Consider the following 14,511-nt stretch of genomic DNA (forward strand, 5'->3'; position numbering starts at 1 on the left):
AGCACCCATCAATTCACTCAGAATTGCCCCAGCCACTCACAATGATGAGTCAAACTACATCAACTCACTTCCCAACAGACAGCAAGGATTAGTGCTCACCCAAAACCCAGCACACAGCCCAGCAGAACCAGCACTGCAGACTTCTGGCTTTTGAAATATCTCTGCATGAATCCACCCTTTTACACCCTGAAACATGCTGGGCACAGAAAACATCCTCAGAGAGCCAAAGAATCAGGCCAACAGGTTTTAATGGAAAAGACTGACACCACGTGCAGATAGAGCATGCTTGACTCTTTATCAAAAAGATATGACTTAGCTAGTTGCCTAAATACAGGGTTTTGTGAATAAGTTGAAGGCTTTGGGTGCGCTGTGAAGTATTCTGTCAGTGTTATTCATCAAGCATAATAAGGTCCTGTGCTGATGAGAAAATCCCTGAAAAATTCACCGCAGAATTTCGCCTGGGTAAAGTAAGAAATGAGGATGCACAAAAAAAGCAGTTACTATTGCATTAGCAAATTTGTGTACTATTTATACACCACCAGGAGAACTTCATGCCTCTCTTCTGACCTCAATTACAATCTTAGGTGAGCATATGTGAGTATGAGTGAATGAAAATAAGAAGGCAGCTCATATCCTGTGGGCAAGTTACACTCATTATAAATTTAAAAGAGAATAGCTCCTATCACTTGCTATTAAGACTGGTAAAAATTGTGTTTGTGTAGCTATTTTTATATTTGTTACATTTTTAATCCATACACATGGCTCTATATACAAAGATTAATATATCTTTCAGTAAAACTGGGGAAATTTAGAAGTTTGTGGAGGTTAAAACTGTTCGTGTGGGATGTATGTTCAAGTTTATGTGTAGCAAAAACTTGCACAAAAGCAAATTTGGCATTTTTAAATAACAACAATGCTTATAATAGTAAGAAGGAAAGGAGTTACTATTGCATTGAATATTACTGTTTTAGACAGAAAAGTTTACCTGGGGAATGAGATCAGGAAAAAAAAAGGTGTTTGCTCACTGAAAACAACAAAAAATATTTTACAGCTGTTTATTGAGAAATAACTAATTTTTCTATGCTTGGAGCAGAGAATTGAAATCAGCATCCTTGGTGGTAGAAAATGTATGGCTTTTTGTATTCTTGGGGAGAAAACACCAACACATTTGCCTTGTTCTTCCTATGTTTTTTCCTAATGTCCACTGGTAGGTGATATTAGAGACAAGGCCTTTGGTCTGGCTCTGGGGTTCTCTTTCATGGCATACACCAGTAAAGAAAATTTCAACTAAAATACTCCTAGTTTGACAAATTCTAGGGAGTTTAAATGCAGATTTTTTTTAGATACTGAAAAACACTAACCTTACAGCGGAAATAAAAATAACCCCATTCCCAGAAAGCCCATTATCTTGCCTACCCTCACTCTTAAAGTAACCAGCACAAAGGGAAAGGAAGACCTAGTTTGCAGACAGCAAGGGATACATAACAAATATGACCAGGTGAGGTCACTAAATTAAAGGTTATAACTTAAGTTATGGTTCACACAGCAGGACAGACCAGTATCACCATAAGAAAGTCAGGCCCTCTGGCGCATTTTACTTTATCTCACTGTTACCCTACCTGCTGGAGTTAGAAGAAAGCAATCTCTCTGCTCATTTTGAGAGACTCAGCCTTCTCAGATACCTACAGTTTAGTTTTCTACAGGGACTCCTGGACTACACTGGACCCCAAGAGCTCCCCCAAAGGCCCACTAACAGGTAATAACAAGTAAGAGTTAAATATGCTGGATTTTTGTTTGTTGTTTTATTTTTTTTTCTTTTAGTTTTAAATTCTTTCTTTCTTATGAATATTGCAGGACCTCCCAGCTATACAGGACCCAAGTAATGACTCCCCTTCAGGGCTCATTACCGAGTTTGGATCCCAAATCTGTCATTAAGCTAGCAAGGGGAAGAGGTCAGGGAATGTGGGGGAAGGAGGGGTGAGAAGGTCACCCATGCAGGGGGTCTATCCCTGTTTGCAAGGCAGATGTTGCCCTTTGAGGCCATAAGGATCTATTGCTCTTAAGTCACCAGATGTTGCCCATGCTGTTTTTCAAATCCAGGTGGAAAATTCCACCATTAGCAGGAAAATTATGAACAATTTTATTGGTAATTTATGAGGAACAGTAAGCAGAGGGGGCTCAGATGTATGTATAGCAACAAAATATGCATGATTGATTTATTCCACCAATGAATGCTACCATGCCTGAGTCTAGATGATCAAATATCACTGAGATGTTCCAGTCCAGATATCATTGAGTTTCCAGTTCAGATCTTTATAGACAAGAGCCAGCTGGCAGGTTTGGACTGGATTCTAGTTGGCCCTGCGTTGGCATGCATGGCTGTGTTTTAAACAACTTACACTTCATAACAAAATTAGATAGATTTTAACATATATGTTATGGATGCATGTAACAGGGCTTGCCACAAATACTTTCTACTGAGACCAAGCCCCTGCCCTCTTGCAGCAGGAGTGTTTTGCAGTCATTCAGCATAGCCCAAAAAGAAGTTCAAAAATCCATGTCACGTAGCAAAGGAATGAGGTTCCCTTTTGGTTTTTTTTTTTTTTTTTTTTTTGCAGTTATCTGTAACACTGCCTAGGCACAGTGCCTACAGTTGAGTTACGGAAACTGTAGGAGCTTTCCATATAAGCAGCTAATGAGCAACCAAAATTTGTATTCATGGAAACAGAAACACCTACCTATTTTTCCTCTTAGCAACATTCCAGTAAATAACACTTGATCTTTTATATCAGTCTCCTGACATCTGCTTATGATTATAATACCATACAGCTAGAATGAAATTCTAGCACTTGAGATTCTGTAGTTGATGAAATAGAATAGCAAATACACAAAGTGAATACAGTCAAGCAATTGCTGTGTGATTACAAAACAACAGACAGACAAAGACAAATCCCACTGGAAAAGGTTTACATTTGGTTTTCTGTTTATGTAAATGCCTATCTCCCACTAAAGAGCACAGAAATGTGGAACAGAAAAGCATGCCTGGTAAATTCACATTGCTATAACATCTTTAACTCATCTATGATATGTAGAGAACTTCAGCTTTGTTTGCTAATATGGATATGTTTGTTTCGTACTTCACAACTGGCTGGACACTGGCATTTGAATTATGGGACCTGAATTATAAAAAGCCACACTGGAAAAACATGATTTCAGCTTAAATCACAACCAACCTTAAATTACAATACCTGAATTAAAGCATCTGAATCACACTCGAGCCTTTGAATAATTTTCCGTCAGAAATTCATGCCTTTGTGTTTATTGTTTTAGAAATCAAAACAAAAACCTATCAACATATGTGAAAGTAAAAATGGTGGCAATCAGAGCAATACAAATATTACTTAAAGTGAGAAGTGCTGGTTTAGCAGTTCAGACTGTGATATGTTTTAGGTTAAATGCAACTTCCTTCACTGTGCATAACAGGAATTAGAATAATATTCCTTTTATCATTTTCTAATCTTGACTAGACTGTGTCTTAGACCTGGTGTTACACAGAAAATGCTCGTCTATCCTGAAATGTGTAGGAGACAGCCCATTTGCCTATAAGGGAAATTGAACATCTCAACTACATAACAGACAAGTCAGGCTCAACTACTTTTCTTAGTATACCTGAAAGATTTCAGTGCTTCCACTTCATGTGCCAAGCTTTGTCCTGCTTCTAAGCCCTTTGTCCTGTTGGCAGCTTAAATACATGGTCTTTCTGAATGTGACAATAAAATAATGAGTCAAGCCTTACCATTGGTGTCTGTGATGATAACACTCGCTTTAGTACTGTCATTTCCTAGCTTGCTGCTCACTCTGCACACGTATTCCCCAGCGTCGGCCAACGTGGCTCTGTAAATGTGAAGCTCAGAGTATTTCCTGTGAAATCAGAAAAAAAACATATAAACATCCTATACTGGAATACACAACAGTCACTGCATCAACCAAAGCACTTTTCTCCCCACCCCGAAACAGAGGGTCTTGTCTTCCATTCTTACAGACAGATAAACACTATCCAGGCTGAAAGAAGGGAGGATAATTAAAAAAATCTCCTACAGGCTGCTGGAAAACAGGCATATTCATGAACCCAAATGAAGATACTTGCTTATGCTTTTCTGTATGAGAGGAGTCTTTGCTTTTAAGAAAATCTGGAAAACAACCATCCAACAACCATCCTCTCTCAGACAAACTGTTGGCTGTCCAGAAGCCACCAAGATGGGTGTATTACTAAAATAGATTACCCTTCCCTATAGGTTCATATTACCAGTAGTAGAGTTCTGGACAAGTACTGAAGTTCCTAACATCTGACTAAATAATCATGAGATTAGAACACACTTTTTAACAGCCACTGAAGCCCCAAATCATTCTCCAGTGCTAACAAAAAGAAAAAAAAAAGGGCAGGAGCGGAGCGCAATTTGCATGAAGCTACATTTTGTTCCTGGCTCAGAGATGTAATTTAATCAGTCTCCAAGGTTTTAAGATTAGATTTTCAAATGCAGAACTCCTGCCTACCCATTAATTTTGTAGGAACATGTTCTGGTGTCATTTATAGGGTCCCCAACTCACAGGATGGCAATAATCCCATTATCTAGACTGCACAGAATGACTAGCTTGGGGAAAATGGACACATTACTGTTGTTCCCAGTTACTATTTAAAAGAAGTGCTCTGGGGAAGTTTTTGCCTATCATAAAACCTGATCTACAGAATAGTCACTCAGAGTGCATGAACACTGCCTTCCCTAAGCAGGCCCATCCTTACTTGAAGGGCTGATCCCCAGGAGGTAGTGTTTGCTCACTCTAAAAGCTCATAGTAACCACCATGACTGCTGAGATAAACAATGTTTGGGGAAATGCTTTGCTTCAACATTGCCATGTCTCCTAACTCTCTATGCAGAAATCACAACTGGTTATCCCTTCTGCAAATCACTGAATAGGGCTTGGTTCAGACCACAAACAGGTCTGTTGTAGCAGTGTGGGCTTCTGAAGCAACCAAAATGTCCAATGTCATTTTTCAACACATCTTTGTGAGCCACCCCTACCTCCATCACAGGACATTATCCCATCTGCTATCTGCTGTCCAGACCCCTGCCTATTGGCAGGTCAGTCTTCCCTGCCTCTATGTGAAACTCCGACTGTTGAGGAGTCAGCCCTCATGGGATGAAAGCAGGGTGCTAGGTAGACCCCTCTCTGCCAGAAACCTGCATCACAAGAGTTGCCCCCCGTGTCCTGAAAGAAGACTGCTTCTTTGAGGCCACTGGGCTTGGAAGAGGGAGGAGGCACCAAGCTAGGATTAGCAATTTACTCAGGTTTTCTCAAATGGTAATGAATAGCTGAGTATTTGGGCTCCCTTCTCAGGAAATGTTAGGAGTCCAATTCCCAGTGCTGAATTAATTACCTGGGCTGCACTTCAGATGGCATACCAGAACAGACTCTAGCTCATGGCGACCATAAATACGTGAGAAAAAAGTGGTAAAGGCACTGACAGAAACGTCCCAAAGTTGAATGCTACTGTATCTTTGTGTGAAAACTTTGCACCTGACTAACAGCTATGCTTATACAAGAGTAAAAGTGGCCTGCTTTTTAATTTTCCTGTCAGCCATTCACCTTCACAACAGCCTGTTGAGGGCCTGACCAGAATGTGGTGTGGTGTTCTACACCACTTAACAGCTTGTGTGGACATGTGGTATTTCTTATATTGCAACAGGTTATCTTGCAGCCATACTTGCAGACACTTGTCTAGATGGAGAGCAAGATGTAACCTTAGGAAGCTTCAACTGGCAATGTAAACAGGCTTAGTGATTTTAAGAATTTGCCGTAACCCAGTGAAAAGGAAGCAAGCACAGCTGCAGCTATATCAGTTTAATGTGGACACCCATTGTATACTTGCTGCAGTCCTCTCCATACATTAATATTGATGCAAAACACTTTTGTGGCCTGCTTGGATTTGTGAAGAAACTCTTTTCCCTGCACATTTATTTTTATTGTTTTTGTTTTCCTTGATACAAATGGGAAAATACAAGGAATTGTGTCTTCCTTTTATGATTTTATTTTTATATTAAAATAGGTGAAGCATCAATATTTCTTAAAAATCCATTTCCAAAAAGCCAAATTTACACTTGGTTTTAGGAAAAAACCCTGTATGGAGTTTTGTCTCTGAGAGCAGGAGAAATAATATGAATATTTATAGCCTTTAAAATATCATTGAGAGGTATTGAGACAGAATTCAAAACAGTCAGAGCAGAAGATGACTCATTAATGGTTGTAAATGAAGCAGTTTCCTAGCAATGCAGTACTCCAACAGTACTGACTTAAAGCCCCTGACAAGGGATTTTATTTTCAAAGGCTTGTCCTTTCCTCAAACTGTACTATGCTACTCCAAAAAAAATGCCACTCCCTGTAAGATTTGCTTCTGCTGAATCTTGAGCTCATTGCCACTGTGACACTGCTGAGGTTGTATTCATACATGAAGGGGATAGAAACATATCTGCAGAATGCAGTCCCAGCCGACCTTATCTGGTTGCTTGAATTCATTTTGCTCCCAGTCTCCATCTGTCATTCAGAATTGCCTGTCTGCAGGCAAATATCCAGGCTAAGCTTGGTACCAAAACCTCACGGTACAGGGCACTTACACACAAAGTTTCCTTGTGCACTGCTGCACCCAAATCCATCATCTAGAAGTGGCAAACACCTAGTCTCTGCCACAAAAAAAGCCCAAACCTGATAAGGGAGTCTCTCTACAGGTAATGAAGAGCACCTGACTCGTACAGCACATTGCCCAAACAAATAATGTACAAGTCTCACCTGCATTTGAAATCAGAGAAGGAAAATGAAATGCTATCACAGTAGAAGACAGCCATGGGAGAGTTAGCCAGTAGGTGAAATGCTTTGTCTGAGGCCTGCTTATTTTTGAATGTCTACTGTCACAAAGAAATGGCTTAGAGCCTGGACACACAAATGAACCAATCATGGCCTCATCAATCATCAGTAGAAACTCACTGACTGCATGCTCTTACTCTGACAAATCTGAGGTAAAAGTGAGTGCTTTAAATGCATTACATTAAAATTTAAAGTCATTCAATTTCTCTCGACTCTCCAGTGTAATGAGAACAAATATAGCCATTTAGTGTGATTCACCTGCCATACTGTCATAGAAGTATAAAGTCAGAGTAGTTTGGGTTAGAAGGGTCCTTAAAGATCATATAGCCCCAACCCACTTTCCATGGACAGGGACACCTTTCACTGGACCAGGTTACTCAGAAAGCTTCCAAGGATTAGAAATCCACCACCTTTCTGCGCAATGTGTCAGTGCCTTCCCACAGTTGCAGTAAAAAATGTCTTCCTAATATCTAACCTAAAACTACCCTCCTTCAGTTCACAGAGACTCCCCCTTGTCATGTCACTCCACATCACCGTAAAAATTCCTTCTCTAGCCTTCTTGCAGCCCCCTTTAGGCAGTGAAAGGTGCTGTAAGGTCTTCCCAAAGCCTCTTCTTCTCCAGGGTGAACAGTTCCCAGTCTCTCAGCCTGTCTTCACAGGAGAGGTGCTCCAGCCCTGTGATCAACTGCTCTTCTCTGGGGTTACTCCAACAGATCCATGTCTGTCTTGCGTTGGGGGTCACAGAGCTGGATGCAGTAGTCCAGGTGGGGCCATCACATGTTGGGGCTCTGCACCCTCTGAATCGGCCACCCTGAAACTATCCTAGGGAAGCTTAGAGAAGTGAAGTCATTTGACATGCAAAGGAGTCTCTGGGAGCTTTAGGCTTTGAGGAAGCCTGCATTGCCACAGGGTCTTCTAAACTCTCAAAACACTAAAAAAAGTCAGCATGTGCTCCACTTTGGCAAATCCTTTGATCCAGTACTATTCACACTGGCTATTGTGCCCAAAACACCAAGCTGCTGTATTATCTTTTCCTTGACTACTTCAGGTGTAAAGCTAAGGTCTTCATTTCCAATTTCTGAGATAGATACTTCATCATACTGCCAGATATTTTTTTCAGTTTGTTAAAAAACATAAAGCTATTTAGCTTTAGCTCTGGCTACATAGCCAAACAAAAGACCTTTAATTTATTTCAACAATAAACATGTTTTATTCTGCCATCACACAAAAAGAAGGGTGATTTTTAGCAAATTGATAGAAATCAGAGGCCAATGAATAATAACACACAGAAATAAACTTTGTGAGCTTTTTGCAAATGTGTTAGAAAGTGTTATTTTCAAGTGTTTGGATTGAAGATGCCAGTAAGACTGTGGTATTCTGCATGCTAACGGTTCTTCAGAAACATAGCCTACTTTTTATGTAGCCATTTGAACTTTAAAACAAACATTAATCCCAGACGGCTTATCAACTACTCCAACCTTCGCAGCTGATGTTCCTCACACTTGGTAATAGTAAAAAATTCACACTAAAATGCTTGTGTAACAATACAGAAGCATATGAACATGACAAACACTTATCAGCGTGCTATCATGAAAAAAATCCCCAGAACATAAGCGGGGAAAAAACATCCTTGATCTCTGATACTGCTCTAATTTGCAATGGGATCTGTTGAATGTGGTTTTGCTTTCTGAAATGTGCATGTCTTTTATGCGTTCATTTACACTGCATTTCCCCACCTCTTTTTTAGCTTTACAACATGTGTCTGTCCCACCTTTTATCAAAATAAAATCTACTTTCTCTTAAGGTGTTCACTTCTACTCAGCCATGGATACACACATGAACAGCAAAAGAAGAAATGGCAAAGCAGTGACCTATCCCCAAACTAAAATGTCAAAGCAGGAAGGCAAAGAATATCCTTCAGATGTCAGCAGACATCCCTTGTCGTTTCCTTTTTTGTACTCTACATCTAGTGACTTTCATGTCTCTAACTGGAAGTGCTTCTCCATTCCACACTGACATTTCTAAAACACAAGAGAGAAATTCCAACAGTGCACGGTATCATTGTGACTGGGGAGGCACAAACATGTGAAATGCAGGTCAAAGCCTGCACCCTCTCCATTTATGGTGAGTGAAGATGACTTCGTATTTCTATCTTCCAGAAAAAGGCACAATTTTAACCTTTTTCATTATGCATCTTTTGGGGAAGTTTAAACACTTTTTGGCACATAAGCTGAAAAAGAGTCTCACACTTCCACATGCATCAATACCAAATCAATGGCTATCAGTTTCCCTTCTGACAGCTCCTCAAAGATTTTTGTGGCAAAAAAACAACAAAGAAGGGATCTGGCAAAAGGCACTTCCTTGATTCAATGCTGAACTGGTGATGGTCAGCCCCACAAGGTAAAATCCTAGCCCCAGTGAGTTTGGTCAATCAGTATCAGCCAAATGCAAGTGGAGGAAATGATGATTGCCCCTCACAGGCAGCACCATGTTGCTGGGAAAGTTGAGGGCTAGGCTCTGATCTGAACATTTTCTTTACAGAATAGACTGAAAATACAACTCTGACGGAGACATATGGCTCTGCAAATGAGTCCAGACAATTTGCCAGGCTATCTGCCACCTGGAACAGCTCCATTTTGCAAATGCTGAAAGGAGACATCACAGGTTCCTTCTTGACATCTGTGCAACTGTGGCATGGGGGCTGTGGTGGTGCTGCTCTGTCCCTCTTCATATTTCATCTTGTGCCCCAGGCTGGGGTACAAGAAACTGCCAAGGAGGGTAGGACTTCTGAATTTTAACCTGAATAACTCTAAATAGTCAAATATCTATTTGTTTATGGCTTGTTTCATCTAATGAGGTGAGCCCTGACACAAAGTATGGGGGCACTGAACACCTTTGAAAGAAAAACCTCTTGCAGAGTGCATTCCAAAATTTCTGTGTCTTGAATGAAGGGAAGGCATGGCATGGTGCACCAGAGAGCTGCCCGGCCTACTGAGAGCAGAAGTGAGAGTTAAAAGACTGTGTTCAAACAGATTTTCATAGCTGGTGACAATTACAACTTTCTAATGTAAACAACAAGGCAGAGACAAAACAGCAAAAGCCTTCTCCTGTCTCAATGCAGTAAAAACATTGTGGATTTTCCCCTGCAGAAACAAGGCACCAGTCTATCTTCCAGCACTGGTCATCAGTTGCATGTGGGGAGAACTTATCACCAGACAGGAGGATAGGATTTGCATGCTTTGCTATTTGTCTGACATCTGCTACAGCAGTGCCTTGTTTTGCAAGTGCAGGAATGCCTCTGGTAAAGGACTACTGCATGCTTGCAAAGACATTCAGAGCTAATGAGGACAGCATTCAGCCCTTCTAAAGGATTAAACTGCTGGAAAAGAAAATCTCTAAAATATTTCAAAATCTGTGACCCTTTGATGAATTTAAGTGTTTGATTTTTAAACAATAAACAAAAAGTATCTCTATTCTTGTTAGCAGTTTAAAAATGGCTGGTCTCCAAGGTTTACTGGTTGAAATCACAGCCTTTGGCTATCAGAAAACAAACTGAAATTGAGAAGAGAAAATTAATTTTATATCACACTCACACTTCATTCATACTTTCAGGAACAATAATACTGGTTTCTGCTTTCTTAGATTTTCTTCCTCTGTAACTCATAGCTTTCAGCTTTGTGTTACTGCATTTAACAACCTCAATGCTTACATTCTGGTGAACATCACTTCCCAGCCCTCCCAGCCCCACTTGAAAGATATTATTTTGTACTTACTTTTGTTTTTTTGGGATCTTGATATTATCCGGTCTGTTTTTTTTGGTTATTTCCTTCCCATTCTTTAACCATTTGAATCTGAGCGCAGGATACTCTGAAGTGGTTTCACACCTTAGCACTAGCTTCTGACCCACAGCAGCCTCTTGGTTTTTCATTTCCTTCAATTTGAGGGGCACCGCTAAAGAAATAAAAGAATGTGGTGGTGATTAAGCCATCCTCAAAAGGGAAAACGCTTACTCAAGTTGAGCTAGGCAAACCATGGACAGTGAAACCCCAACCAGACTAGCAATGCTTCAGCAAAAACCCCTGAAAAACAAGAATCTGTATTGTCCTTAAAGCATAAGGGCACATTTAATGGCAGCCCACTTTGATGCTTTGGAGATCTCCTATGACAGTCTTACAACTCACAAGCCACAGCGAGAACCAAACTGCCTCTGAATATAGCATGGAGCACTAACAGCATTATTTGATTGTGTGCACCTAGGCACAAGACAGCACGCTGTGGCAGGCATCTCTGACTGGTAACACAGAAAGACAAAGGGAGGGTACCTTGCTGGTTTACTAATTTCAATTGCTATGAATTAGGGACTACCCAAAGGCTCCAGGTGCAACTGATCTGACAGGGAGTTAAAAGCATAAATATAAGCTCTACAGCCTCCCTCATGTCAGGGAAAGGCTTTTGCTCCAGCCAAACATTACAACCCACATTATACACCTACCTCAAACCTCAGCTTGGCCATATCCTTTCCCTGAGGCAAAAGACAACAGGCCTGGAAGCCCATCAACAGAATCAATATCAATTAAGGGTATTTTGGACCCAGAAGGGGACACTGCATTGAAAAGGCTCAGCCAACACACTGTAGGGTTCCAGCTGAAGCATCTCAATTTCTACCATGTCGTAGCAATAACATTTCCTCTATGTGTAAACCTCCAACCATTTCAGACTTTCTAAGTTATAGACCTCTAAAATTCCACGTGGCTACTGGTCTTTGAGGAGAGGCTTCACAAGAAGATGCAGTCCTTCTGTGAGATGCTACCCTTCATCTGACCCCCGTGCATTAGGTGTAAGTCAGCCACTATGTGCTCCAGTGCATAGGTAAAACACCTACTTATACCTGACCTTGCTTCCCCTGAGGCTTAACATAACACCTTTACTACACAACTGGGGAGGGCTAATATGGGGTACTGCAGCTGGTCAGCTGGTGGGTGATAGCCCCTAAGTCCACCCTTGCTCAGCTGTGCCCTGCCTGAGCCTCCAGGGAGTCACTATGGCCATGCAGTGCCTCCAGCTGCAGGGCATTTTGTTCCTTGAATAGCTGTAATATTGTCCAAGGACACAAATGGCCACTGTGGTCAAATAATTCTCCATAACATGCAGACTTAAAGAGACACCAAAGGGTCTCCGACAGAGCCCTGTGCAAGAAAATGTCCTAAGAAAACTGGACACTCTCGATTATGTTTTGGTATCTGCTCCTTGTATATTTGTGGAGATTTACTGACATCAGTTGCCCCTAATTATTATTCCAATAAGACAAAAAACAAGTAGCACCATCATAACCATAGTTATGAGAAGCCTAAATAAAGGACTGATATGCACATGTCCAGTAAGTGGGTGACTGCTGAAGGCAGCAGCATGGCCTATCAAACATGTAAGGGGCAGCCTTTCTCACCCCAGGAAAGCACAGGGAAACTTTTAATTTCCTGGAAACTGAGCCCAGAGCAGCATAAATGGTGGTGTTTGGGAAAATGTAGTCTCCAGTGACTGACCAAATGAGCTGATACCTGCTGTGACACCAGCAGAAGACAGAAAATGGACAAGCCTTCCATAATTAAAAAACTCCTGATTAACAGGAAGGTGACAACTTTTTCCATGAACCTCTGCTGGTGTGCACAACAAGTTTCTGGCAGGAAGTGTTCTAGACATCAACAAAATGTCTGAGAGAGAGACTTTTCTAGCAATGGCATCCAAGGATGTGGTACACACAGGGTAGGCACATCTGTCAGTGTTCCACTGGGATGGATCAGGTAAAGGCCCAGCATTTCATGACAAGAAAATCGTCTCATTTGTTGCTTTCCATTTTCTCCCACTGTCCTGAATAATGTTGGAAATTTCAGTGTGTTCTCAAAATGCTATGAAAACAACTTTTGATTTCAGAAAAACAAGTGCCTACACACCATACCCACCATCCTGAAACCAATATGTTTAAATAAATACATACACTTTTATAAGTGTGTGTTTGTATATATATATATACATTTATATAAGAACACATGTAAATATTGTCTGAACATAAAATTTTAGGTTAATAATGTTTAAAATTTCCAAGAAAAGTAATTAGCATTATGTAAGAGCCTTACTACTGAGGCTTGTACTAATAGCTTCATTCTGTCATTGAAGAGTTAAATTTATAGTCTTTTGTCACTATGTAAGAAAAGGAGATGCAGAGGTTTGAAATACAAAGGCATTATTCCTTATTTTACCATCTTTCACTTGTAATAGTCCCAGACTGTATCTTGCATAAATTAAAAGCATCACCACAATTGCAAGGATGAAAATTTTTGTGCTAAGAACTTCAACTAGTTATTGCCTGTTCTTTCAACATAGCAATGTGAAACTTGGAATAAAAGAGAGATGCCATTTTGTTCCTGATTTTTATTTTAATTCAGTATTATCTGCTCAAAATGACTTGCAGATTTTTTCCTCCATCAGAGCTGTCAGTGAAAAAAAAGAAAAGCGTTAAATTAATATGCTCAACTCTTGCCATAATTCAGGAGTTACCGGGAAACATAAAAGAGGATTTAATCAATGGCAGTGACCCTCACTAATTCACAGTAACTCGCTGTCCAAGCATGCAGGCTCTCCAGGGAAAACAGCAAAAGCTGTTCAAAGACATGACAGAAAAGAGATTGTTTCTTGGAGGCTTTTTTTATTCTTTTCATTTACACGATGTTTGTTTCCTTTCAGTTACAGTTTTGCAAAAGTTAATCAGACCTGCCAGGCATATGAGAAAGCTTGTGCTGATAAAACTACAGCATTGTACACTTGGATCAAGATCAGCTACAGCTTCAACTGTTGCAAGAGGTAGTTGAGTTTCATCACGGTCTGTGCCAATTCTATGGTGCTGGCAAGACAGAACTTTGTCTGCAGGGCAAAAATGCTTTTAGAAGAGACAAAAATGCTTATAATTACAACTAGACATGGCTCCTCCTGATACCACCCTCCCCTTGCCTCTTCACCCCTTCCCCCTTTGTCCCCTCAGCATCTCCTGCCAGCTTGGCTCCCTTCCTCTTCTCCTTGCTATGCCTGTCACGCAGGAGGACCGCTCCTGCCGCCGGCGAGGTTTCTGCCCACTGTGTGAGACTGCCCATGGCAGGCAGGAATGAGGCAGGAAGACTCATTGACAAAAACACTTTCTGCATTTCCTACATGTTGAAGTGCCATCGAGGACACAAGGACTCAGTTAAAATGAAAATGGAAGGGAGCCTCACAGCATTTCCTACAGGTCACTATTTGGGCAGTGCCTTTGTGAGCAGCTCTGGTATGGCACCAGCAGAGGTGTTACACATGCCATTCATCACAGAATGACAAGGGAGCAACCAAGAACAGACAAATCCTGAAGAGAATCTGCATAAACTAAGTGTGGAAGTACCCAGAAAGAGGAACTGCTTGAATTAAAGATTGGGTTGGGCATCTACTTTATCTGTATTCCTTTTGCCAAAATGCAGTAGGGCCTCACATTTAAGAGTCAATTAGGCACTCAGAAAGGCACCCAGGCTTCTCACACTACCCAGTCAGGATGTCTCTCTGTGACCCATGAAC

The 14,511-nt window shown here is 40.9% G+C and overlaps 1 protein-coding gene across 8 annotated transcripts in view; it reads right to left on the bottom strand.

The window, feature by feature from the left end:
- NRG1 (neuregulin 1) overlaps nucleotides 1–14,511 on the bottom strand; it is a 452,615-nt gene that overhangs the window by 134,207 nt on the left and 303,897 nt on the right. For all 8 annotated transcript variants that reach the window (XM_071424698.1, XM_071424693.1, XM_071424699.1 and 5 more), the window contains 2 exons: nucleotides 10,692–10,869; nucleotides 3,797–3,921 (listed from right to left, as the gene is read on the bottom strand). In XM_071424698.1, the coding sequence (XP_071280799.1) occupies nucleotides 3,797–3,921; nucleotides 10,692–10,869 (303 nt within the window). The remainder of the gene's footprint in view (nucleotides 1–3,796; nucleotides 3,922–10,691; nucleotides 10,870–14,511) is intronic.

The sequence above is a fragment of the Agelaius tricolor genome, unplaced genomic scaffold (genome assembly GCF_023055355.1).
Source record: "Agelaius tricolor isolate 1412-34295 unplaced genomic scaffold, bAgeTri1.0.p SCAF_4, whole genome shotgun sequence".
Lineage (NCBI taxonomy): Eukaryota > Metazoa > Chordata > Aves > Passeriformes > Icteridae > Agelaius > Agelaius tricolor.